The following is a 27926-nucleotide window of genomic DNA, read 5'->3' as shown; positions in this document are numbered from 1 at the left end:
GGGGGAGGTGCGCAGGGACCGCGACGGGTTCTGAGGGGGCGCGGGTGAGCGGCGCTCTGGGGCGGTTATTCGCAGCGCAGATGGCGGGGGGGGGGTGCGCGTGGGGGGTGACGTAATTCGGGTTTGGCAGGGTGTGCACGTGTCGGGGACGGCGGGGCACAGACTGGGCGGTGCTGCCAGGCGGGCTGCGTTGGCCGCAGGGCGGGGCCAGGCTGGACGAGCCGGGGGGAAGTGGGAGGGGGAGCTGACGCGGCTCTGGGCAAGGGAAAACTCGCACTCAGAGCAGCTCCTCCGGCTGGGCAGTTGGCGAGGGAGTGCGCATGCGCATACAAAACGTCCGGGAGGGGGGCTGTTCCGCGCGTGCGCACAGCGATTCGTAGAGGCCAGGCGGAGACCAAGATGGCGGCCTAGGGCTGCGGCCGCCAACGCCACCGAGTGTGAGCGACGTCGCTGCCGCCGCCATGGCCCGGCACAGGAACGTCCGAGGCTATAACTACGACGAAGGTAGTGAGAAGCCTCCGCCTTTCACATCCCCGGTCCCTACCAGTACCCCCCCACCCCCCGGCAGGAAGCACCAGCGGCATTAACACGTCTCCCAGGCGGCCTCGCAGGGAGGGAAGGGGGGTGTTGTGTGTGCGCCAGACCATGGACGGGGCTAGGCCCCGGGAACAGGAGTGGAGTGTATGGGGAGGTGCTAGGCCCCGGGGGAGTGGGAGGGGGCTATTTTTCCTCTAACTTCCAGGGATTGTTTAGGGAGCGCATTTGGCAGCAGTGTGGGTGTGCTCAGTCGAATTCTCTCCCTTGTGGAAACCAGTTCACCCGTTTCCATCGCTGTGTGGGACTTTCACAGCATGGCACGGGAGAGAGAAATATTTAAAAAGTAAAAACGCATTTTAAAAGCACAGAAATTGGCAGGGGGAGGACAGGGCGGGTGTAGTACCTCACAACTTTCAGCTCTGTTTGGAACAGGCTACGTTTCAAGTGGATAGTGTTACCTTAAAACTTACGACAAGCTTATTTTCACCTAACCTGGCTGTGCACTGAGTGTTCAGTGTGTCTCCCGGAACAATTTATGCCATCACAGCCACTTGAAACATCAAGGTGGTGTTAGTTGCCTTCCTCTGTGTTTTAAGTTTGGTTGATGTCCCTAATCTCTTGGGGAGGACATGCAGGTCCCTGAAAGGGAATTTGCAGGGCATGTAATAAAGCATTTCGTTTCCAGACAACTTGTCTTAAGATGGGAGTATTTAAGGCTCTGTGTATTTTAAATTTGCCTTCATATAACTATATTCTTACGAACACCTTCGTTAGTGCAGCTTTCTTTGGTATACTATCCCATTTACCTACACTGCAGTTTATATTAGGTGCTCATATACTCGTGTAACTATACCAGTGATTTTAAATAATGATTTGCACTTCTCTTTAATCAGGTTCTGTAGCTCCCTGCTGCAATTCGGGTCTAATTTGTATCTGTTCACTGTCAAACTATATTATGAAAATAAGAGTTTCAGATCATGCAGTCACTAAAATCTTTTCCTTATTTTTCAGTAGAGCAGCTATAGTGTTTCAGCCTCCTCAGTGTAGTTGTTTCACTGGTGTAAAATGAGGTTTGCACTAGTGGCGTTTATAGCTTATTGGAGTAAGCTACACCAATGAAAGTGACACTACATCAATCCAACGCATCTACATTAGGAATGCAAATTAACCTAATATAGACAAACCTTAAGACTTGCTTGGAGATTTCTCTGCTTGATTGCTTCACCTCTTGGAGATTAACTCAGTTTCACCTAGTCTGTGATGGGGCTAAACCAGTGGTTCTGAAACTTTTGTACTGGTGACCCCTTTCACATAGCAAACCTCTGAGTGCAACCCCCCCCCTATAAATTAAAAACACAATATATTTAACACCATTATAAATGCTGGAGGCAAAGCAGGGTTTGGGGTGGAGGCTGACAGCTTGCAATCCCCCCCGTACAATAACCTTGCAACTCCCTGAGGGGTCCTGACCCCCAGTTTGAGAACCCTTGGGCTAAACTCTACAAATGTCCCTACTTTTAAGTGGTTTTCAGTTTTCCTGTTAAACACTTGGGTCCCAATCCTGGAAACACACATGGATATCTTTACACATGAGTAATCCTTTTCCTTAAGACTACAGTACTCACACATCTAAAGTTACTTGCATAAGTGTTTGCTGGATTGCAGTCTTTAATTGCTATATGTGTATAATGAACATCTTATTATGTACATCAGAAACTTGGTCTACAAATTCTGTTGTATCCAAATTTGTTAGTTTTGGGTGTGTGTTTGTATGTATACATGCGTTCACATACGTACATATATACACACCCAGAGACTCATATTATGGGGACATGCTACCTGTAGCATAGTTAGGGTTTTGCTGTGAGTTTACTTTTTGCGTAGATGATGTAATTTTGTATTTTTGTGTAGGTAAATTTAAAAAAATCACTTCTATTGCTGGACTGGCCATATTAAATCTTTTGCATTCCAGTACTGATGATTATTCATCATGGAAATTAGGGACAGGAAAGACCATTTATACATCGAATATGTATATTTACTGTATTTCTGTCTTAAAATTTGCTGCTGGTTCAGTTCCACCGGGAGTAGTCATGGTTGAGTCCTAGTACATATCTGAATGACTCCATGGCTAAATCACAGGAAGGTGTTGGCCCTTTCTCTACACTAGCTTGCCCATCATTGCTGCCTCTGCTGAAGCTGCATTGAATGTGGAAAAATTTTAGGAGAAAACAAAAGAAGAAAATCCATCTTCTTCCCAGTGCAAAATCAAACTACTCTTGTGCTCACTTGATGCAGTATGAGTTCTTGGGGGCAGGCTTTCTTTTTAATAATTCTGATGTTCTTCCTTTACCTTTTTCAAAAATTAGAAATCATAAATACAAAAGGAGAGGGAGCTATTTTCAAATGGGTAAAAATGAATATAGTAGTAATTGCCCCACTTATTTATGAATAAATCTCGTAATGTCCAAAGAGAAGAGCGATGTTGTTTTTTGTTGTAATGCAATTGTGGTTTAAATCATGTATTTATGTAAATTTAAATATACCTGTTGCTGGTTTGGGGATGGGAACTCAAGAATTACCATAAGAGATCAAACCAGTGGTCCATCTGTCTAGTTGGAGTCCGGTGGCACCTTGAAGACTAACAAATTTATTTGGGCATAAGCTCTCGTGGGTAAAAAACCCACTTCTTCAGATGCATGGAGTGAAAATTACAGGTACAGGCATAAATATACTAGCACATGAAGAGAAGGGAGTTACCTTACAAATGGAGAACCAGTGATGACTAGGCCAGTTCAGTGTTGGTGGATGTGATCCACTCCCAATAACTGATGAGGCGGTATCAATACCAAGAGAGGGAAAATTGCCTGTATCTGTAATTTTCATTTTCCTTCTCTTGGTATGGACACCTCCTCATCAATTGTTGGGATGGACCACATCCACTGTGACTGAATTGGCCTAGTCAACACTCGTTCTCCACTTGTAAGGTAACTCCCTTCTCTTCATATGCCAGTATATTTATGCCTGTACCTAGTCTTTTTTTCCCTATCAAGTTACAGTTAATTTAGGACCCAGTAAGGAGTGTGAGTGATTCAAATTATTATTTGCAATGTGTGTTACCTTGCATTTGTCAACACTGGAATTGCACTTATCAGTGTGTATTTGTTCATTTTGTTTGAATTTCATCATGATTTGCTCTCCTCGTGGCTAATTCAATAATTTTGTTTCATCTGCAAAATTTCCCACATCACTGCTCAGCCCCCTTTCCAGATTAATAGGAAATATATTAATAAACACCAGTCCTAGTGTGGAACCATGGGACACTTCACTGTTAGTTTCTGACCATGTTGAAAAATGATCTCCCCCCGCCCCCATTAACTAGTTTCCAATCCGTGGCAGTACTTTACTTTTCACCCTATGGCTGCTATTTAGTTTCCTTAGCAACTGCTTGTGAGGAACTTTGTCAAATGGTTAATGAAAGTCCAAATAATTATGACAGCCTGTTCTCCATTATTCACTGGCTTATTGACATATCCAAAGAATTCTAATAGAGGTATGATTATTCTTTACAGAACCTGATTTGTCCATGTCACATCAAGTAGTCAGAGCAATAAGCCTTTAATTCCCCAGATCGATGTGAGTGCCTTTTGTAGAGAAGGGTACAACATTTGCTTTGGTGTAGAAGCTGTTATTAAGGAGTGTGCATAGTTTTGTTAGCATGCTAGCTACTTCATTCTTCATGACTTTTTAAAACAAATTATATATATTTTAAATGGTTGAGTGTGTACTAGTGTTTTTTAAACAATATTTTAGTATATATTTTATTCTTTATGTTCACTATGTATCTGTAAATACTAAGCCTTGAAAATAAGTTTCTTTTCCGTATTATTGGTATCATTTGCTTCCTTTTAATGAGCTTTGAGAGCCATATCCTGATCTGAATAAACATAGACATATTTATTAGAAATAATTAATATTATCTTTACATAGCTTTACATGTCCATACAGCTGCTCTGTTAATCTTCTCAGTACTCTTATAGTATTTTCCTATTTTATAGATGGAGAAGTGAGGCAAGAGATGGAAAAGTCATTGAAAGAGCCAGGACATTGTGGCTCTCAATCTTATGCTCCTTCCTTCAAAATAGATCATGCTTCTTCCCAAGGAGGCCAAAGAGTTTATTCAACTGAGGATATGGTTATTACTTAATGACATTGTAATTCATATTTAAAAGGAAATAGAAGGAAAATCTACAAAAAACATGAGCAATCACATTGCTAGAAGGACACTTACTCAGTGCTAAATGTTTTCCATTCCTTCTCTAAAAGTCAGCAAAGTTCTTATTCTTGGAATAACTGTAATATAAGGGGACGATAAATTTAAAAAAATGCAGAACTGATAGTCATTTTTTTTAAATGAGAGTGGGAGAAGGAGAGAGACACAGAAATATAGGGGAGAAGTTGTAGAACAGACCACAGTGTAAAGAGAAAAAAGAGAGAAAATATGTAAATGGATGGAGAGAGTAAAAAGGATATGAGGGAACATCACACTTAACATATCAGAAAGAGAACAATCTACAAGAGAAAAGAAAAAGTGTAGTGAAGGTAGGAAAGAGAAACAAAGTATAACATTAATACAGGAAAGAGAGTAAACTACAATTGCTAAAGTTTCCCAAAATAGGAAGTTGATAGTGCCATAGTTACTTTTTTTTTTGTTTTGTTTTAATGTTTTAATATGCAAGGTTGTGAATAGCTGGGGGATGGCAACACTGGTGTTCTTCACCTTGCTAGAAAATATCGGGGAAATCTTTCAAACCCTGCAGGTTAGACCAATCAATTTGTTGAGTGCAGAGAAATTCCTGGTTGGGAAAATGTATATTATATTTCAATAATGGTACAGGATCCTTGCTTTTTGGCTGAAATAATTGCATTTAGTATAATTTTCTGTTATAGACTCATAGACATTAAGGTCAGAAGGGACCATTATGATCATCGAGTCTGACTTCCTGCACAATGCAGGCCACAGAATCTCACCCACCCTCTCCTGCAATAAACCTCTCACCTATGTCTGAGCTATTGAAGTCCTCAGATCATGGTTTAAAGACTTCAAGGTGCAGGGAATCCTCCAGCAAGTGACCCATGCCCCAAGCTACAGAGGAAGGCGAAACCCCCCCCAAGGGCTTCTTCCAATCTGCCCTGGAGGAAAATTTCTTCCCGACTCCAAGTATGGCGATCAGCTAAACCCTGAGCTAAACACCAGCCAGATACCCAGGAAAGAATTCTCTGTAGGAACTCAGATCCCACCCCATCTAACATCCCATCGCAGGCCATTGGGCCTGTTTACCATGAATAAAGATCAATTAATTGGCAAAATCATGTTACCCATCATACCATCTCCTCTATAAACTTATCGAGTTTAATCTTGAAGCCAGATAGGTCTTTTGCCCCTACTGCTTCCCTTGGAAGGCTATTCCAGAACTTCGCTCCTCTGATGGTTAGAAACCTTCGTTTAATTTCAAGTCTAAACTTCCCGATGGCCAGTTTATATCCATTTGTTCTTGTGTCCACACTGGTACCGAGCTTAAATAATTCCTCTCCCTCTCTGCTATGTATCCCTCTGATATATTTATAGAGAGCAATCATATCTCCCCTCAACTTTCTTTTGGTTAGGCTAAACAAGCCAAGCTCCTTGAGTTTCCTTTCATAAGACAAGTTTTCCATTCCTCGGATCATCCTAGTAGCCCTTCTCTATTATGTACTATGTTATATAATATATTACAGTAATAGAAGTACAGTTGTAGTTACATTTTCTTTTGTGTAAGTGTGTTCTATTGTAGTATCTTATACTAAACCATCCTGCGTGTCTGAATGCTCAGTGCACGTGAAAGTACTTTAGGTATGTGGTTTTATAAATTTATCCTTGAAGTTAAATATTCTAGTAGGAAATAGGCTGATTATACAGACAGTCCCATGATTTGCTTAGGTTCCATGTTAGAGGGGTGCAGAAAAGAATTAGAAGGTTCTTGAATTTTTTTCACTGTCCTATACATAGCCTATTGAATATTAACAATACATGTATTACTGTTCTTACTTATAGCTGATTAAAAGACACTTTTTATTGATGAACCTTAGAAATACTAAAGTGGAATAATTATTGTGTAATTGGGGAGAGGGTTTTTAAAAATATTTAAGAAATTGCTTTTAAACACTCCGTACTTGTTAAATATTTAAAAATAAATTATATGCAGATTAATTCTTACTGTTTCTGCCTCTTAGATTTTGAAGATGATGATCTTTATGGCCAATCAGTAGAGGATGATTGTTGTATTTCCCCTTCAACAGGTTAGTTCAATGTTTGTCTATGCAAGTCTCATTTGGAGAAATTTGAACAAATATAGATGATAAAAAATTATACAGAATATTGGGACTTTCTGATGGGTAAAAGAACTGAGAAGTCAACGAAGGCAAGGCTGGCTGAGTAGTGCTATATTTGGAATGTGATTGGAGCAGCAGTTGCAAAAACATACATTTATTTCCAGAACAAAGCTATTTGGACCAGATTTTTAAAAGTAGTTAGGTGCATTACTGCTATTGAAATCAGTTGGAATTAGGGTCCTAGGCACTTCTGAAAATCCCACTAGACACACATCTTCTTGTTTAGGCAACTGAATACCTTTAAAAATATAGTCATTTGTCAGTCTGGTTACTCTTTATTCTATAGTAAGCAGTTGCAGACATAGGTATGTATTTACAATATTTTTGGTCATGTTCCCCTATTTAAAATTAAATTGCTTCGTGTTCATTTTTAAACTTTGCTGGTGGGGTTTTTTTTGTCCTTTTTGTAAGGAGTGAGGAGGTCCTCTCACCTTGTAAACAAACAAACAAACAAATGAAAAGACACTCTAGATGTATTCTCTTTTTAAACAAGTGGGTTGCATAGCTGTGCTGAGGCTTGTGTGCACCTGATTCCCTACAAAATCTTTCAACAGTAAGGTTTTATTTAAAAAGTGCCTAATGCTGGTTACATCTAGAAAGATAGCTTTGCAAGATAGCAGCAACTAAGATGATTGAATATAAACTATTGGGTGATGTGCATTTAAGAAACATTTGCTAAAACTATAACTTCTTAAAAGATGAGATTATCAAATTTGTATTTGTTCACAATAAAAGTTGGCGTTTTGTGAATTTTACATTATGGTGTATGGGACCACTTGGTCAAATAATGAATAGCTGTGTTCTTTGACCATGTCTGTATGGTGTGTGTTTTTGCTACTCGTGATCATTTGTAGAAATTATTATTATTTATTATTACAGCAAAGTTTGAGGAGTCACTGAACTCTTGTTTTTGCATGGAAGCTAGAATATTTGTGTGTGGACAAGGCTTGCTTTTCTCATTTAAAAAGCTTTAGCCATCCAGGGACAAAGTAGAAACAAAACCAAATGTTTCAAGAAATCTGCTCACACACCAGAAATAAAATATAGCAAATAGTTGTAGTGAATGTTCACAGACGACTCCTAGTCTGAAATTTCTTTACATAAACTTTGAAAATTATGAATAATGACTAGGGCCAGGATTCAGCAAAGCATTTAAGCATATGATTTAGGTGCTTCGCTTATTAGGGGTGGGATTTATGCATGTGTTTAAATTTTAAACATATGCTAAAGTACTTTGAATCATGGCCTGTTTTTGTAAAAATTAAAGCTCAAGAACAGAAAAATGGGCTGAATTAATTGAATAAACTTTGTTATGAATAGATAGAAACTAGTAAAAGCTACTTTAACCCTACACCACACTGGACTTTAAAACAAACTAATTATGGCTAATGTGCTTTTTTTAAAGCTGAAATAGTGCAAAGGTTTTTGAGATTTGGGGTCATAAAGTTATAAGTTGAGTCCTAAGTAAAAATACTTGAGAACTCTTGGTCTAAAATTTTTTTTTGCCTTTGAAAGTCTTCATAAACTTGATATTTTTGTTACAGAATACTGAACTGGGTAGAATTGTGCGTTATATTAAAAGGTACATGGATATTGACTTCTCCATAGGGTCTCTCCTCTTTTGGTGGAAGGGGGCCATCCACAGTATTTAAGTATGGACTTTCCTTTGCCCAGTGCAGTCCTCGAGGCTAATAATTACAAAATGAGATTCTTTTTTCCAGATTAATTAATGCAGGCTACCATCAGTATGTATTTTCTTTAGCTAGCTTTTGTATTCAAACAATGGGATACTTGTTTGAAGGGAAACTATTCTTAATGTTCTGCTCCTGGTTGTTGTAGCTGCTCAGTTTATTTACTCAAGACGTGACAAACCCTCAGCATTTGCTGAGCGATTAGAAGAAGAGTATGGCTATGAAGATGTGCAAGAACCTGCCAAGAATATTACATCCAATCATCAGCTAACTGGAGTTGATCAAGGTAATTGTTAAGAACAGTTAATCAGTTCAGTCATGTTTTCATTCTTCTGTGATTTAAAGCCCTTTGTTGAAATCCTCTTATATTGAATTATCTTTTGTTGCTAACCAACTTTTATTACTAACTGACTTTATCAAACTGCCTACCATTTGGGGGCCAAATAGTAGAACACCCATAAATTCTAAGGAATGGTCATATCTAATAATACATTCAAAAATAATCTCTAGAAGGCTTCAATTTCTAGCTTTTGAATCTTATGTCTTTCTCCGCTAGATTAAAGAGTCCTTTAGTGTACTCAGTATTTTGTCCTTGTGAAGGTACTTTATATATTATAATCAAGTCACCGCTACTTCTTTTTTGTGGACACCAGAACTGGGTACAATATTCCAGTATTGGTTTCACAAATGTCATACAGAGGTAAAATTGCCTCCCCACTCTTTCTTACAACTTCCCTGTTTATCCAAGGATTGCATTGGTCCTTCTAGCCACAGCTTTGCACTGGAAACTCCTGTTGAATTGCTTGGCCACTATGACTCTTAAATCCTTTTGAGAGTTATAGCTTTCTAGAATACAGACACCCCACCCATTCTTTAGATATGGCCTGAATTCCTTGTTTCCTGACCGTATAACTTTCATTTTGCTGTATTAAAATGCATTTTGTTTGAATGGCTCCAGTTTACCAAGAGATACAGATCTCTCTCTGTGACTGCCTTGTCCTGGTCATTATTTACTACTCTGCCAATCTTTGTGGTCACAGGCAAGTTTTGTCAGTAGTGTTTTTATATTTACTTCCAGGTCACTGATGAAAATGTGGACTAAAGTCTCGTACCGATTCCTCTGGACCCCCTTTAGAAATATTCTCATTCAATGATAATTCCCTGTTGTAAACTTTGTGAGATCTGTCAGCCAGTTTTTAATCCATTTTGTGTGCGCTTTACTGATATTATATAGTGCTAATTTTTTAATTGGAAGGTTGTGTGGTATGAAGTTAAATGTCATACAAAAGTGTAAGTATATTACATCTGTCTTCAGAGTTACCTTTATCAACCAAACTTGTAATTTCATCAAAGAATGAAATCAGATTTTTTGACCTTTTTTCTTTTATGCCATGTTTACTGGCATTAGCTATATTTCTATCCTTTAATTCGTTATTAATTGAATCTTGTATCAGCTTTTCATTACTTTGCCTGGGATTTATGTCAGTCTAATAGGGCCATTGTCCAGGTTATCTCACTTGCCCTTTTTTTTGAATAATGGCACTACATTAGTACTCTTCAAGTCTTTTGGAATTTATTCGGTATTACAAGATACATTAAAAATTAACATCGGCAGGCCAGAGGTCTTCCGAGCCAACTCTTTTGGACTTTTGGGTGCAAGTTATCTGGGCCTCCTGGTTTAAATATGTTTATCCTTGGTAAATGAGGTTTTGTGTCCTCCTTGGTTACTAAGGGACTGGAAGGTACTTCATCATCCTTATGTGTTATGAATTCATTATCCTGTTTTCTTTTCAAATGCAGACCAGAAAGATTAATTGAACGCCCTGCTTTGTCTGCATCCTGATTAAGAATTTTGCCATCTCCATCAAGTAATGGACTTATTCCATTATTAGGATTACTTATGTTGCTTACATACTTAAAATAAAACAAAACAAAAAATAAAACCTCCACCTTTTTATTGTCCGTGGTTCTGCCAACCATATATTTTTCCCTGTTGCCTTCAGCTTCCCTTATCAATTTTCAGCACTTTTAACTTCTAATTTTTATCGATTGCTATCTATTTTTCATGTGTTATAAATTGCTTTTTCATTTCCAATTACTGCCTGCACTTGGGCACTAAACCAGGATAGGTTTTAGCCACAGTTGTCCTCTCTTTTGATAGTAGAATTGTAACTTTTTGGTCATCTAATAAACTCTTCTTAAAGAACTCACAATTTTCATTGACATTTTTCTTTCTGAATTTTCCTCCCAACCAATTTTGTTCATAATTGTTCTCAGCATTGGGAACTTAGCACTTTTGAAGTACCAAGTATATATCTTACTGGTTGGAACCATCCTCTTTTTGCCCGTAATATAATCAGGTCATGATAAGTGATCACTAGTCAACCACAAACTCTGAGTCCAGTGATTAATTCAGCTTTATTCACCATAATGAGGTCCAAAATAGTTCTTATATGGGTGCAATACTTTTTGTGTTAGAAAACCATCTTAAATAAGTTTGAGAAATTTTAATGATATTTTATTACTATCTGCATGAGACTTCCAGCATATATTTCCCAAATTGAATTTCCTATAAGAGTTTTTCTTTCCACACGTTTCAGAGGAGTTGTTAAAGGAGTAATTCATCCTGTTCTCTGGTTTGATTTGGTGATCTGTGAAAGACCCCCACCATTGTTAAATTAGCCACATTGATTATACTACATGTATCATTGTTAGTTTTCTTGTTAAATATGTAGTTTGTTAAATGTATACCATAAAATAGTCAGCATGTAGAACCTTTCCAAGTTAACTTTACTCTGAATACTGTATCATCATTTATGAAAGCCTCTGTACATTTCCATTTAAGGGGAACAATGCGCTGTTTGCACAAACCCTGTGGAAAACTGACTCTGACGTAGCATGAGTGATGCCATTTGGCACTTGTATAAGAGATTGTATGAGTGAGCATGGTTGATTGTCACTTGATCACATTTATAATGTGCAAGCTGAATAAAGGCCAGACCAGTAATATATGTATTTGGTGCTTTAATAGGGCAAATTTCACAAAGCTGAAAACAATTTTGAGGCAAGTCAGCTAGCTGGAAGAATTTAATCAGAAAAATGTGAATGAGAACTGGGAATCATTTAAGAACACTTTACTAGATGCCCCAAAAGCCACAATAGAGGAAGAAGGTTGTACTGGTTTAAAAACTGACCTTGTTTAGAGGGGAAGTGAAGGGAGCTATACATTTTTTAAAGATTATTTTTATATATATATATATATATAAAAAGAGGAAGTTGATAATAATGAATATAAATTGGAAGTTAGAAATTGTAGAATAATGATAAGGGAAGCTAAGGGACACATGGAGAAATTTTTGGTCAGCAGAGTTAAGGACATTAAGAGGTTTTTTTAAAAAAAAAGTTAGGAACAAAAAGACTCCTCACGATGGTATTGATCCATTATTAGATGGTAATGGTAGAATTATCAATAATAATGCAGTAAAGGCAGAAGTGTTCAATAAATATTTCTGTTCTGTATGCGGGGAGGGGGAGATATAGTCTCACATATGGCGATAACATTCTTTCCATTCCACTAGTATCTCAGGAGGATGTTAAACAAAAGCTAAATTTAGACATGTTTAAATCGGAAAGGCCAGATAACTTGTACCCAAGAGTTCCAAAAGAGCTGGCTGAGAAGTTCACTGGACCGTTAAGGTTGCTTTTCAGTAAGTTTTGGAACAGTAGGGAAGTTCCAGAAGACTGGAAGTTGTCTAATGTTGTCCCAATATTTAAAAACGGTAAATGGGATGACCTGGGTAATTTATAGGCCTGGCAGCCTGACACCAGTCCTAGGCAAGATAATGGAGTGACTGATATGGGACTTGATTAATAAAGAATTAAACGAGGGTAATGTAATTAATGCAGTCAGCATGGGTTTATGGAAAATAGATCCTGTCAAACTAACTTGATACCTTTTTTGGATGAGATAAGTTTGGTTGATAAAGGTAACAGTGTTAGTGTAATGTATTTAGACTTCTGTAAGGTGATTGACTTGGTATCACACAACATTTTGATTTAAAAAAATCAGAACGATATAAAATTAATGTTTGTTGTTTGCCATGTTGTTGTAGCCATATTAGTCCCAGGATATGAAATCTACAGCGTGCATGAGGTGATATCTCTTGTTGGGCCAATTGTCCGAATTAGACCCGAAGAAGAGCTCTGTGGAGCTCAAAAGCTTGCCTCTTTAATGAACAGAAGTTGGTCCAATAAAAGATATTACCTCACCCACCTTGTGTCTCTTACAAAATTAAAGTCTTGTACTTTAAATGGTTTAAAAACTGGCAAACTGTTAGGTCTCAAAATGTAATTGTCATCAAGCATGTGTGTGTCCAGCATCGGTTCTTGGTCCTGAGCTAATTAACATTTATATCCATGACCTGGTAGAAAACCTGTCAGCATCACTGATAAGATTTGCAGATGACACACAAATTGGGGGAGTGGTAAGTGATGAAGAGGACATGTCAATGGTTAAGAGTGATCTGGATCGCTTGGATAACGGTGCAGGAAAACAAAATGTTTTAATATGGCTAAATGTATACAAATAGGAACAAGAATGTAGGTCATATTACAGAATGGGGGACTCTATCCTGGGAAGTAGTGATTATGAAAAAGATTTGGAAGTCATAGTGCATAGTCAGCTGAACATGAGCTCCCATGTGGGGGTGCTGTGCCAAAAGAACTTATGTGATTCTTGGATGCATAAAGGGGAACCTCGAGTAGGAGTAAACAGGTTTTATCTCCCCTATATTTGGCACTAGAGTGGCTGCATCTGGAACACTGTGTCCTGTTTTGATGTCCACAATTCAGGAAGGAGGTGGTAAATTGGAGAAGGCTCAAAGAAGAGCCATGAGAATGATTAAAGGATTGGAGAACCTGCCTTATAGTGATAGACTCAAATAACTCAATTATTTAGCTTAACAAAGAGAAGGTTAAGGGATGACTTGATTAGTCTGTAAGTATTTACATGGGGAGCAAATATTTAATAATGGGCTCTTCAGTCTAGTAGGATCGGTATAATGATGTAAGGCTGGAAGTTGAAGCTAAATAAATTCAGACTGGAAATAAGGCTTATCAGTGAGCCTAATTAACCACTGGAACAGTTTACCAACTGTTGTGGTGGATTCTCCATCACTGACAATTTTTAAATATATGCTCTAGGAATTATTTTGGGGAGGTTTTGTGATCTGTGTTATACTGGAGTTCAGGCTAGATGATCACAATGATCCCTTTGGTCTTGTAATCTTTGACAGCATCAGTTTCTTTACTGTTGTGGTGGAGAGTATACAGAAATCCTTGCTGTGTCCATGCCCGCACCTTCAGACCCTTACTTAGCACGTCTTCTCAGCTTTATATACATGGGTGTGGGTGTGTTTATAGTTAGTAGTGGATTTTTGGTAGTTTTGAGAGTTTTCGGCTTTTTTTGTGTAACTTGCACGACTTTACATAAAAATATAAGCATGGCTATACTTGATTAGACCAGTGGTCCATCTGTTCCAGGATCATGTCTTCCAACAGTGGCTGGTGCCAGAAACTTCAGAGAGAGTGAACAGAACAGGGTATTTATTGTGTGATCCATCCCCTGTTGTCCAGTCCCTGCTTCCAGCAGTCATAATTTTAAGGACTTTGAGTGGAGGGGTTGAGTTGCTGATCATCTTGGCTAATAGCCATTGATGGATCCATGAACTTTTCTGATTCTTTCTTTTTTGAACCCAGTTATACTTTTGTCCTTTACAGTATCCCCTGGCAGTGAATTCCACAGGTTGACTGTGCATTGTCTGAAGAAGTCCTTCTTTATGTTACTTTGCTGCCTATTGATTTCATTGTGTATCCCCTCATCCCTGTGTTATGTGAAGGGGTAAATAGCACTTCCTTATTCACTTTCTCCACACATGATTTTATAGACCTCTATCATACTCCCCCCTCAGTTGTCTCTTTGAAACCTCAGTGGTCCTACACCTGGTCTCCCAAAGGGTTTGTGATATCCCTCAATTTTGGGGGAAAATCTGATGTGCATGCATGGTGTCTCATCTGCCTGAGAGGGCCCGCTCTGTAGTAACGTTGGTTTGCAAGGCTCTCTAAACTCAAGCTTGTTTGGACAGACAACTCTGACTCTATGGGTATGTCTACACTATGAAATCAGGTCGAATTTATAGAAGTCAGTTTTTTAGAAATCGGTTTTCTATATTTGAGTGTGTGTGTCCCCACAGAAAATGCTCTAAGTGCATTAAGTGCATTAACTCGGCGGAGTGCTTCCACAGTACCGAGGCTAGCGTCGACTTCCTGAGTGTTGCACTGTGGGTGGCTATCCCACAGTTCCCGCAGTCTCCGCTGCCCATTGGAATTCTGGGTTGAGATCCCAATCCCTGATGGGGCTAAAACATTGTCGCGGGTGGTTCTGGGTACATATCGTCAGGCCCCCGTTCCCTCCCTCCCTCCGTGAAAGCAAGGGCAGACAATTGTTTCGCACCTTTTTTCCTGAGTTACCTGTGCAGACGCCATACCACGGCAAGCATGGAGCCTGCTCAGGTAACCGTCACCCTATGTCTCCCGGGTGCTGGCAGACATGGTACGGCATTGCTACACAGTAGCAGCAACCCATTGCCTTGTGGCAGCAGAAGGTACAATAAGACTAGTAGCCGTCCTCGTCATGTCCGAGGTGCTCCTGGCCATGTCGGCCAGGAGCGCCTGGGCAGATATGGGCGCAGGGACTAAATTTGGAGTGACTCGACCAGGTCATTCTCTTTAGTCCTGCATTCAGTCCTACTGAACCGTCTTATGGTGAGCAGGCAGGTGATACGGATTGCTAGCAGTCGTATTGTACCATCTTCTGCCGGGCAGCCATGAGATGTGGATGGCATGCAGTCCTTCTGCACCGTTTGTTGCCAGCCAAAGATGTAAAAGATAGATGGAGTGGATCAAAACAAGAAATAGACCAGATTTGTTTTGTACTCATTTGCTTCCCCCCCCCCCTCCCCCGTCTAGGGGACTCATTCCTCTAGGTCACTCACAGAGAAGGTGCAGCAAGGTAAATCTAGCCATGTATCAATCAGAGGCCAGGCTAACCTCCTTGTTCCAATAAGAACAATAACTTAGGTGCACGATTTCTTATTGGAACCCTCCGTGAAGTCCTGCCTGAAATACTCCTTGATGTAAAGCCACCCCCTTTGTTGATTTTAGCTCCCTGAAGCCAACCCTGTAAGCCATGTCGTCAGTCGCCCCTCCCTCCGTCAGAGCAATGGCAGACAATCGTTCCGCGCCTTTTTTCTGTGCGGACGCCATACCAAGGCAAGCATGGAGGCCGCTCAGCTCACTTTGGCAATTAGGAGCACATTAAACACCACACGCATTATCCAGCAGTATATGCAGCACCAGAACCTGGCAGAGCGATACCGGGCGAGGAGGCGACGTCAGCGCGGTCACATGAGTGATCAGGACATGGACACAGATTTCTCTGAAAGCATGGGCCCTGCCAATGCATGCATCATGGTGCTAATGGGGCAGGCTCATGCTGTGGTACGCCGATTCTGGGCTCGGGAAACAAGCAGAGAGTGGTGGGACCGCATAGTGTTGCAGGTCTGGGACGATTCCCAGTGGCTGCGCAACTTTCGCATGCGTAAGGGCACTTTCATGGAACTTTGATTTGCTTTCCCCTGCCCTGAAGCGCATGAATACCAAGATGAGAGCAGCCCTCACAGTTGAGAAGCGAGTGGCGATAGCCCTGTGGAAGCTTGCAACGCCAGACAGCTACCGGTCAGTTGGGAATCAATTTGGAGTGGGCAAATCTACTGTGGGGGCTGCTGTGATGCAAGTAGCCCACGCAATCAAAGATCTGCTGATATCAAGGGTAGTGACCCTGGGAAATGTGCAGGTCATAGTGGATGGCTTTACTGCAATGGGATTCCCTAACTGTTGTGGGGCCATAGACGGAACCCATATCCCTGTCTTGGCACCGGAGCACCAAGCCGGAGAGTACATAAACCGCAAGGGGTACTTTTCAATAGTGCTGCAAGCTCTGGTGGATCACAAGGGACGTTTCACCAACATCAGCGTGGGATGGCCGGGAAAGGTACATGACGCTTGTATCTTCAGGAACTCTGGTCTGTTTCAAAAGCTGCAGGAAGGGACTTTATTCCCAGACCAGAAAATAACTGTTGGGGATGTTGAAATGCCTATCTGTATCCTTGGGGACCCAGCCTACCCCTTAATGCCATGGCTCATGAAGCCGTACACAGGCAGCCTGGACAGTAGTCAGGAGCTGTTCAACTACAGGCTGAGCAAGTGCAGAATGGTGGTAGAATGTGCATTTGGACGTTTAAAGGCGCGCTGGCGCAGTTTACTGACTCGCTTAGACCTCAGCGAAACCAATATTCCCACTGTTATTACTGCTTGCTGTGTGCTCCACAATATCTGTGAGAGTAAGGGGGAGACATTTATGGCAGGGTGGGAGGTTGAGGCAAATCGCCTGGCTGCTGGTTACGCGCAGCCAGACACCAGAGTGGTTAGAAGAGCACAGGAGGGTGCGGTACGCATCAGAGAAGCTTTGAAAACCAGTTTCATGACTGGCCAGGCTACGGTGTGAACGTTCTGTTTGTTTCTCCTTCATGAAACCCGCCGCCCCTTGGTTCACTCTACTTCCCTGCAAGCTAATCACCCGCCCCTCCTCCCTTCAGTCCCCGCTTGCAGAGGCAATAAAGTCATTGTTGCTTCACATTCATGCATTCTTTATTCATTCATCACACAAATAGGGGGATGACTACCAAGGTAGCCCAGGAGGGATGGTGGAGGAGGGAAGGAAAATGCCACACAGCACTTCAAAAGTTTACAACTTTAAAATTTATTGAATGCCAGCCTTCTTTTGTTTGGGCAATCCTCTGTGGCGGAGTGGCTGGTTGGCCGGTGGCCCCCCCCACCGCGTTCTTGGACGTCTGGGTGTGGAGGCTATGGAACTTGGGGAGGAGGGCGGTTGGTTACACAGGGGCTGCAGTGGCAGTCTGTGCTCCAGCTGCCTTTGCTGCAGCTCAACCATACACTGGAGCATACTGGTTTGATCCTCCAGCAGCCTCAGCATTGAATCCTGCCTCCTCTCATCACACTGCCACCACATTTGAGCTTCAGCCCTCTCTTTAGCCTGCCACCTCTCCTCCGGGTCATTTTGTGCTTTCTTGCACTCTGACATTATTTGCCTCCACGCATTTGTCTGTGCTTTGTCAGTGTGGGAGGACAGCATGAGCTCAGGGAACATTTCATCACGAGTGTGTTTTTTTTTTCTTTCTAATCTTCACTAGCCTCTGGGAAGGAGAAGATCCTGTGATCATTGAAACACATGCAGCTGGTGGAGGAAAAAAAAAGGGACAGCGGTATTTAAGAAGACACATTTTATAAAACAGTGGCTACACTCTTTCAGGGTAAACCTTGCTGTTAACATTACATACATAGCACATGTGCTTTCGTTACAAGGTCGCATTTTGCCTCCCCCTACTGTGTGGCTACCCCCTCAACCCTCCCCCCTCCCCGTGGCTAACAGCAGGGAACATTTCTCTTCAGCCACAGGTAAACAGCCCAGCAGGAATGGGCTCCTCTGAATGTCCCCTGAAGAAAAGCACTCTATTTCAACCAGGTGACCATGAATCATATCTCACTCTCCTGAGGGTAACACAGAGGGATAAAGAACGGATGATGTTTGAACGCCAGCAAACATACACTGAAATGCTTTGTTGTACAATGATTCCCGAGTACGTGTTACTGGCCTGGAGTGGTAAAGTGTCCTACCGTGAAGGACGCAATAAGGCTGTCCTCCCCAGAATCCTTTTGCAGAGGCTTTGGGAGTACATCCAGGAGAGCCGCGAATGCCAGGGCAAAGTAATCCTTTCACATGTTCGCTTTTAAACCATGTATAATATTTTAAAAGGTACACTCACCGGAGGTCCCTTCTCTGCCTGCCGGGTCCGGGAAGCAGCCTTATGTGGGTTCGGGGGTACTGTCTCCAGGTCCAGGGTGAGAAACAGTTCCTCGCTGTCTGGAAAAACGGTTTCTCCGCTTGCTTGCTGTGAGCTATCTACAACCTCATCATTATCATCTTCTTCGTCCCCAAAACCTGCTTCCGTGTTGCCTCCATCTCCATTGAAGGAGTCAAACAACACGTCTGGGGTAGTGGTGGCTGAACCCCCTAAAATGGCATGCAGCTCATAGAAGTGGCATGTTTGGGGCTCTGACCCGGAGCGGCCGTTCGCCTCTCTGGGTTTCTGGTAGGCTTGCCTCAGCTCCTTAAGTTTCATGCAGTACTGCTTCGGGTCCCTGTTTTGGCCTCTGTCCTTCATGCCCTGGGAGATTTTGACAAAGGTTTTGGCATTTCGAAAACTGGAACGGAGTTCTGATAGCACGGATTCCTCTCCCCATACAGCGATCAGATCCCGTACCTCCCGTTCAGTCCATGCTGGAGCTCTTTTGCGATTCTGGGACTCCATGATGGTCACCTCTGCTGATGAGCTCTGCATGGTCACCTGCAGCTTGCCACGGTGGCCAAACAGGAAATGAGATTCAAAAGTTCGCAGTTCTTTTCCTGTCTACCTGGCCAGTGCATCTGAGTTGAGAGTGCTGTCCAGAGCGGTCACAATGGAGCACTCTGGGATAGCTCCCGGAGGCCAGTACTGTCGAATTGTGTCCACAGTACCCCAAATTCGAGCCGGCAAGGCCGATTTAAGCGCTAATCCACTTGTCAGGGGTGGAGTAAGGAAATCGATTTTAAGAGCCCTTTAAGTCGAAATAAAGGGCTTCATCGTGTGGACGGGTGCAGGTTTACATCGATTTAACGCTGCTAAATTCGATCTAAAGTCCTAGTGTAGACCAGGGCTATATGACATGAGAGAAAACTTGAATGCACAGGCTGAGACTCCAGAAGGCCAGGGTTCCATCCAGGGCCCATAATGTTTGTCTTTAGTGATGAAGCCCATGACCACATAATGGCCGAAGACATCTGCCTTCATCCTGCTTCAGCACTAGAGTTTAAGTGAGGTTGAGCACAGGTTTCTTTAAGTCCATTACTCTTCCATTTAATGTGACGATCAATAAACCACTGAGTTGTTTGCACTGATGAACCTTGCTAAGACTCTTCAACCTGGTTCTGGCAGCAACAAACAAAACCTGATACTTCAGAGGGCCTCCGGACAACTTTGTTATCAGAGCTTTGGAAAAAATGATGCCTCTCTGAACCCAGAAGTCTGGCCCTGATGACCCAGCCCATGTGAGTTACCATGCTTTTAATATCTCTCTGTACCATATTTCTCTTAACTTTTTCTGCCAAGAGAAAGGAGAAGAGAGATCCTTTATCTAGTACTGAGAATGTCTCTCAAAACAGAAAAAAACGCTGGCCCCATTCTAAGGATAATATTCCAGAGCAACCACAACAGCACTGAAGTCTACTGTGCAGTGATCCCAGAACCACCAGGAGACTTTTCTGTTATCCACATCTCTTTGACTCTGTCCACATCCTCGAGCCTTGCTGTTGAACTTAGGTTTTAAATATTAGCATCCCCATTATTATTATAGCTTCTCTAGATACATTATCTTCTGGTCTGGAACAGTTTCAAAATCCTTTAACATTAATCTGCGTTTTGGGACTGGCAACGGTCTCTGTGCCATCCAGTATGGGATTTGAGCGTCATTCATGTTTGCCTTGTCACCAAGAGGATGATGTCTCTGACTTTGGGGGCAGCTTTGTCTCTGTCCTTGTGACTTTGAAAGGATTTTATGCAGGGACCTGTCCAATTGCTGAAGTGGTCCTATGGATATGACTTACTTATTTGTGATGGGGTGCTCAGTTCACTGCAGGTATGGTGCTTCGTTCTTGTCATTCTGGGGAATAGTTCAACAGGTCAGCACCCCTTCCTGATTTTGCACACTGTCCCTCTGCCTCTGCCTCTGTCTCTTTGTCTGCAGCTTGTCTCTCACTCCAGGAGCTGCTGCAGCCTTTTTGTGACTCAGTTCCCTGGCTTGGTCACTATTTTGGCTTCTGCCTTCCCGGGGGGGTTGGGTTCTGCCTTCCCACGTACAGGCTCAGGCAGTCTTCCTACATGCTGCCCTGCTGGTGCCACTTCTCCTGTGGCTGGTTGGGGAACCCTGGCTCGCCCTCTACTTTGGGTTCCGGTTCAGCGACCCTTTAGTCAGCAGTCAAGGTCTGTTTCACTCTGTACCTTGCTGCATTTCCCTGAGCCCTTTTGTAACCTTCGGGCTCTCCTTTCCATCTTTGGGTCTGCCACCTTCAGCACTCCCTCCTCCCAGGGAACAACTGCAGCCTACACGTCTCTGTAGCCTCCAAACACTCTTCCCTTTTCCCACGGAGTGACTGCAGCCTTTCCCAGCAGCCTCTTCTGTTGCCAGCCTCTTGGCTCATACAGGCTCCGCCAGTTCCTGCACAGATGAGCTTCTTCTAATTAAGGCTTTTCTCTCAGCCTTCAGTTAATAGGTTAATTGGCCCATCTGGCCTCCATTAACCCCTTAAGGGTGAGTGTGGAGTGTACACCCCATCACAGGCCTTTTATAGGTTGTGAAGCCCAAGAACAGAGGATCTGCCTTATTTATCATGTGAATCTTTCTGGGAAAACGCTAACCTAGGATGGATGGTGCCTGGAGGGTAAAGCTCACGGAAGATGTATAAATTTAAGATACGTAGTTCTTTAACAGCACATGGCAGTGTAGCAGAGGTGGCACAGTTGGTTTCATTTTCCGAAAGAGGTAAGCCAGCATTCCAAAGTTTGGAAAACAGTGCCCTAGGGGGGATTGTACCCTTACACATTTATCTTTATAAAATGGCATTTCTCATGACTATTACTTCTATCAGGAGAGCTAGTGAAGAATTACAAATCCTAATGACTAATCTCATACCACATTACATAAGGCAGTGGTTGTCAACTTAATTCACAATGTGTTACCTGAGCTTCAGGGGCCAGGTGGCTGGTCAGCAGCAGCATTGCCCTTGAGCCTGGACCCCAGAATTCTGCTGTGTGGGGCCGGCTGCCTGGGGCTGGCTGCCTTCCCACCCGGACCTTTGCCGGACCACCTGTCCCTGGCCAGCCAGAGCTGACCAGAGCTTGCAGGACTGGGTGACTGCCCTGGACCCCAGACTCCTGCCACGTGGGGCGGGCCAGCTGCCCCAGACACAGACCCTGGAGTTTGCGGGGCCGGGCGGCTGCCCTGGACCCCCACCATGAGGGGTGGGCTGGCAGTCCCGACCTTGTCCCCGCTGGACAGTGGGGCAACCTGGACCCCTCCTCAGCGGTCTGATGGGAACCTGGCTGACCCCGGTCTGTCGGCTGCCCTTTAGCACTTGAGCTGGTTTGCAGCTGTGTGCTAATTGGGCCACAGGTTGAGAACCGCTGAATAAGGACACACTGGTCCTCCAGTCACATTCTACGTTAATTCCCAAAGTGGTTTTACACATGCACATCAACCAGTCCATCTGCTCCTATCTCTTTCCCCTAAGCCCATGGCCTATGGAGGTGAAGCTTGTTTCCATATATTTACTGTGAAAAGAGTTCTCTTTCCATTTGGAAATAACTAAACTTTATGCAGTTCAACAGATGGTTTTAGCCTGTATGGGGAGAAGTGCCATATTCACCCAGAGATTATCAGAGGATTAGATCCTACACAGTTTTGTTATAACATAGCTGCAGTCCACATCCCATCAGGGTTTAAGGCTCACTCAGTAAGACCACTGCTGAGTCTGTGACATGCCTTAGACTTATCTCAGTTGCTGAACACTACAGGACAGCTATTTGGAGTTCTGTTTATAAACTCAGTAAACTCTATTGCTTAAATTTAGCATCACACTCTAATGATGGGTTTAGTAGAGCTGTTCTGCAGTCTTTTCCTAAGAACTCTTCAGGCTGCATTCCACTAGGGCTGTACTACTCACTAATCCCCCACTAGTCAGAATGTGCAGGGGTCCACTGAAGAAAAATCCTCCCAGTAACAGTGATTCTTTGAAAGTTGCTTCTGCACGTTCACCCTTACCTCCCACCTTCTCTTTTACCCAACAGTTCTCTATCCACATAGGACTCTGTGGTTCATGAGAAGGAACTGAGGCAACTGGGAGCTGCACTCCTTTATAGAGTCTGAATGTTTGCTAAAAAAGGGTTATCATTCAGCCCCCACAGATAGGATTTTCAAGAGGGGTTCTTGAGGTGGCAAGGGCACCATCCCCTACAAGTATAAATGCACAGGGTGACTGAAGAACCACAGCTATTAGCATATAGCCTTTCTGTGATTCTTGATATATTAAAATATTTATTGTGGGATGCTAATATTGTATTATCTTAGTTTTGTGCATTTAATTTCTCTTAAAAAGAGCCTCAGAGACCTTATGGTTGCCATTACAGTCATGAGACATGTCATGTGGGTTTTGGCTCAGCATGTAAAGCTGGTATTGCTTTAAATCTTGGTAGTGTAGAGTTTTGGTGAAGAGGATGGTCAGAATCGTTACCTTCTCCTGTTTGATGTCAGGGCTCACCTTTGGTCTGCTGGGGATAGAAGACTTCGGGGTTGCTGATTGTGAATGCTGTAAATATAATGGATCACTTTATTGATAGTAGCAGGATGTAATTTTCTTTTTGTCCTTGACTACTGATATTTTATTCTAAATTCTGAACATTAATAACTTTGTCTTTGGTTTTTAAATGGCCTGCAACAGATAAATCATTAAGTTAGAGGATAGAGAGACAGCATCAGAAGTTTCACACTGAATCTTTCTGATTGATGTGTGGTAAAGAAATCTTGAAAGATGTATGTTGTGACTGTAATGGAGATGAAGAAAGTTTTCTTCTCCATTGTAGAGCTCTCCCTGTGATCAGAAATTTGAATGATTATCAATCATGTTTATTATGGTAGCGCCTAAAGGCCAACCAAGTAGGGTCCCCATTGTGCTGGGACTGTACAAACATGGAGAAGGAGATGATCCCTGCCCCAAATACCTGACAGTCTAAGTAGACAAGACAGACACAGGTGGGGTGGGGAAAGCTGGTAGGGGAAGGGAAGGAGAATTAACTCTGCTTGCATGTTACAAAGTGATAGCAGCAAATGCCATGTCAGTTCCACAATTTTTTTGGTGGTGGGGGTGGGTTGAATAACAGACAGATTCATCTGTATTTGTCTCAGATTGAACAAAGGGTTAGGGGTATGTGACTGTGAATTTTTTATCTTTGTCAGGGATGATATTGTTAGTTTTCTGTGTATGTAATTCCAAGGGGGGGGGAAAGGGGGAAGGGAGGCATTTACCAATGTGTAAAATATTTGTAATGTTAGAAAATAAAGGTAAGGTCAGATTGACATTGGAGGTAGGAAATACTATTGTAATGGATATATAAGTAGCATTGATTTAAAACATACAAGATCTGTAGTAGGGATTCGTGCTAAACAGCCAGAGTGAGCATATTTCTGACTGTCCTTTTTAAAACACAAGGTGGTCCAATAAAAGAGATTACAATACCCACTTTGTCTCTCTCTTTTTAAAATAAGTAAATTAGGGTATGTCTACACTACGGAATTAGGTTGAATTTATAGAAGTCGGTTTTTTAGAAATCGGTTTTGTATATTTGAGTGTGTGTCCCCACAGAAAATGCTCTAAGTGTATTAAGTGCATTAACTCGGCGAAGTGCTTCCACAGTACCGAGGCAAGCGTCGACTTCCTGAGTGTTGCACTGTGGGTAGCTATCCCACAGTTCCCGCAGTCTCCACTGCCCATTGGAATTCTGGGTTGAGATCCCAATGCCTGATGGGGCTAAAACATTGTCGCGGGTGGTTCTGGGTACATATCATCAGGCCCCCGTTCCCTCCCACCCTCCGTGAAAGCAAGGGCAGACAATTGTTTCGCACCTTTTTTCCTGAGTTACCTGTGCAGACGCCATACCACGGCAAGCATGGAGCCTGCTCAGGTAACCGTCACCGTATGTCTCCTTGGTGCTGGCAGATGCGGTACTGCATTGCTACACAGTAGCAGCAACCCATTGCCTTCTGGCAGCTGACGGTGCAATACGACTGGTAGCCGTCCTCGTCATGTCCGAGGTGCTCCTGGCCACGTTGGCCAGGAGCGCCTGGGCAGACATGGGCGCAGGGACTAAATTTGGAGTGACTCGACCAGGTCATTCTCTTTAGTCCTGTAGTCAGTCCTATTGAACCGTCTTATGGTGAGCAGGCAGACGATACGGATTGCTAGCAGTCGTACTGTACCATCTTCTGCTGAGCAGGCAAGAGATGAGGATGGATAGCAGTCGTATTGCACCATCTTCTGCCAAGCAGCCATGAGATGTGGATGACATGCAGTCCTTCTGCACTGTCTGCTGCCAGCCAAAGATGTAAAAGATAGATGGAGTGGATCAAAACAAGAAATAGACCAGATTTGTTTTGTACTCATTTGCTCTCCCCCCCCCCCCTCACTGGTCTAGGGGACTCATTCCTCTAGGTCGCACTGCAGTCACTCACAGAGAAGGAGCAGCGAGGTAAATCTAGCCATGTATCAATCAGAGGCCAGACTAACCTCCTTGTTCCAATAAGAACAATAACTTAGGTGCACCATTTCTTAGAATCATAGAATATCAGGGTTGGAAGGGACCTCAGGAGGTCATCTAGTCCAACCCCCTGCTCAAAGCAGGACCAATCCCCATTTAAATCATCTTAGCCAGGGCTTTGTCAAGCCTGACCTTAAAAACATCTAAGGAAGGAGATTCTACCACCTCCTAGGTAACCACCACCACCTAGGTAACGCATTCCAGTGTTTCACCACTCTCCTAGTGAAAAAGTTTTTCCTAATATCCAACCTAAACCTCCCCCACTGCAACTTGAGACCATTACTCCTTGTCCTGTCCTCTTCTACCACTGAGAATAGTCTAGAACCATCCTCTCTGGAACCACCTCTCAGGTAGTTGAAAGCAGTTATCAGATCCCCCCTCATTCTTCTCTTCTGCAGGCTAAACAATCCCAGTTCCCTCAGCCTCTCCTCATAAGTCATGTGTTCCAGACCCCTAATCATTTTTGTTGTCCTTTGCTGGACTCGCTCCAATTTTTCCACATCCTTCTTGTAGTGTGGGGCCCAAAACTGGACACACTACTCCAGATGAGGCTTCACCAATGTCGAATAGAGGGGAATGATCACGTCCCTCGATCTGCTCGCTATGCCCCTACTTATACATCCCAAAATGCCATTGGCCTTCTTGGCAACAAGGGCACACTGCTGGCTCATATCCAGCTTCTCGTCCACTGTCACCCCTAGGTCCTTTTCCGCAGAACTGCTGCCTAGCCATTCGGTCCCTAGTCTGTAGCAGTGTATGGGATTCTTCCGTCCAAAGTGCAGGACCCTGCACTTATCCTTATTGAACCTCATCAGATTTCTTTTGGCACAATCCTCCAATTTGTCTAGGTCCCTCTGTATCCTATCCCTGCCCTCCAGCGTATCTACCACTCCTCCCAGTTTAGTATCATCCGCAAATTTGCTGAGAGTGCAGTCCACACCATCCTCCAGATCATTTATGAAGATATTGAACAAAACCGGCCCCAGGACCGACCCCTGGGGCACTCCACTTGACACCGGCTGCCAACTAGACATGGAGCCATTGATCACTACCCATTGAGCCCGACAATCTAGCCGACTTTCTACCCACCTTATAGTGCATTCATCCAGCCCATACTTCCTTAACTTGCTGACAAGAATACTGTGGGAGACCGTGTCAAAAGCTTTGCTAAAGTCAGGAAACAATACATCCACTGCTTTCCCTTCATCCACAGAGCCAGTAATCTCATCATAGAAGGCGATTAGATTAGTCAGGCATGACCTTCCCTTGGTGAATCCATGCTGACTGTTCCTGATAACTTTCCTCTCATGTAAGTGCTTCAGGATTGATTCTTTGAGGACCTGCTCCATGATTTTTCCGGGGACTGAAGTGAGGCTGACTGGCCTGTAGTTCCCAGGATCCTCCTACTTCCCTTTTTTAAAGATGGGCACTACATTAGCCTTTTTCCAGTCATCTGGGACTTCCCCCGTTCGCCATGAGTTTTCAAAGATAATGGCCAATGGCTCTGCAATCACAGCCGCCAATTCCTTTAGCACTCTCGGATGCAACTCGTCCGGCCCCATGGACTTGTGCACGTCCAGCTTTTCTAAATAATCCCTAACCACCTCTTTCTCCACAGAGGGCTGGCCATCTACTCCCCATGTTGTGATGCCCAGCGCAGCAGTCTGGGAGCTGACCTTGTTTGTGAAGACAGAGGCAAAGAAAGCATTGAGTACATTAGCTTTTTCCACATCCTCTGTCACTAGGTTGCCTCCCTCATTCAGTAAGGGGCCCACGCTTTCCTTGGCTTTCTTCTTGTTGCCAACATACCTGAAGAAACCCTTCTTGTTACTCTTGACATCTCTTGCTAGCTGCAGCTCCAGGTGCGATTTGGCCCTCCTGATTTCATTCCTACATGCCCGAGCAATATTTTTATATTCTTCCCTGGTCATATGTCCAACCTTCCACTTCTTGTAAGCTTCTTTTTTATGTTTAAGATCTGCTAGGATTTCACCATTAAGCCAAGCTGGTCGCCTGCCATATTTACTATTCTTTCGACTCATCGGGATGGTTTGTCCCTGTAACCTCAACAGGGATTCCTTGAAATACAGCCAGCTCTCCTGGACTCCTTTCCTCTTCATGTTAGTCCCCCAGGGGATCCTACCCATCCGTTCCCTGAGGGAGTCGAAGTCTGCTTTCCTGAAGTCCAGGGTCCGTATCCTGCTGCTTACCTTTCTTCCCTGTGTCAGGATCCTGAACTCAACCAACTCATGGTTACTGCCTCCCAGATTCCCATCCACTTTTGCTTCCCCCACTAATTCTTCCCGGTTTGTGAGCAGCAGGTCAAGAAAAGCTCCCCCCCCAGTTGGCTCGTCTAGCACTTGCACCAGGAAATTGTCCCCTATGCTTTCCAAAAACTTCCTGGATTGTCTATGCACCGCTGTATTACTCTCCCAGCAGATATCAGGAAAATTAAAGTCACCCATGAGAACCAGAGTGTGCTATCTCGTAGCTTCTGCAAGTTGCCGGAAGAAAGCCTCATCCACCTCATCCCCCTGGTCCGGTGGTCTATAGCAGACTCCCACCACTACATCACTCTTGTTGCTCACACTTCTAAACTTAATCCAGAGACACTCGAGTTTTTCTGCAGTTTCGTTCCGGAGCTCTGAGCAGTCATACTGCTCCC

The 27926-nt window shown here is 43.2% G+C and overlaps 1 protein-coding gene across 5 annotated transcripts in view; it reads left to right on the top strand.

Moving 5' to 3' along the window:
• The first annotated feature begins 312 nt into the window (after positions 1-312).
• HBS1L (HBS1 like translational GTPase) overlaps positions 313-27926 on the top strand; it is a 144586-nt gene continuing 116972 nt past the window's right edge. For 3 of the 5 annotated variants that reach the window (XM_073337367.1, XM_073337368.1, XM_073337363.1), the window contains exons 1-3: positions 368-504; positions 6811-6876; positions 8809-8946. In XM_073337367.1, the coding sequence (XP_073193468.1) occupies positions 462-504; positions 6811-6876; positions 8809-8946 (247 nt within the window). In that variant the 5' untranslated portion in view covers positions 368-461. Of the gene's footprint in view, positions 505-6810; positions 6877-8808; positions 8947-27926 lie in introns of all 5 variants that reach the window. The other 2 variants (XM_073337371.1, XM_073337365.1) reach the window with 2 other exon arrangements.

The sequence above is a fragment of the Lepidochelys kempii genome, chromosome 3, assembly GCF_965140265.1.
Source record: "Lepidochelys kempii isolate rLepKem1 chromosome 3, rLepKem1.hap2, whole genome shotgun sequence".
Lineage (NCBI taxonomy): Eukaryota > Metazoa > Chordata > Testudines > Cheloniidae > Lepidochelys > Lepidochelys kempii.
The sequence above is the reverse complement of the archived record's forward strand: the minus strand, read 5'-3'. Positions and strand labels throughout refer to the sequence as shown.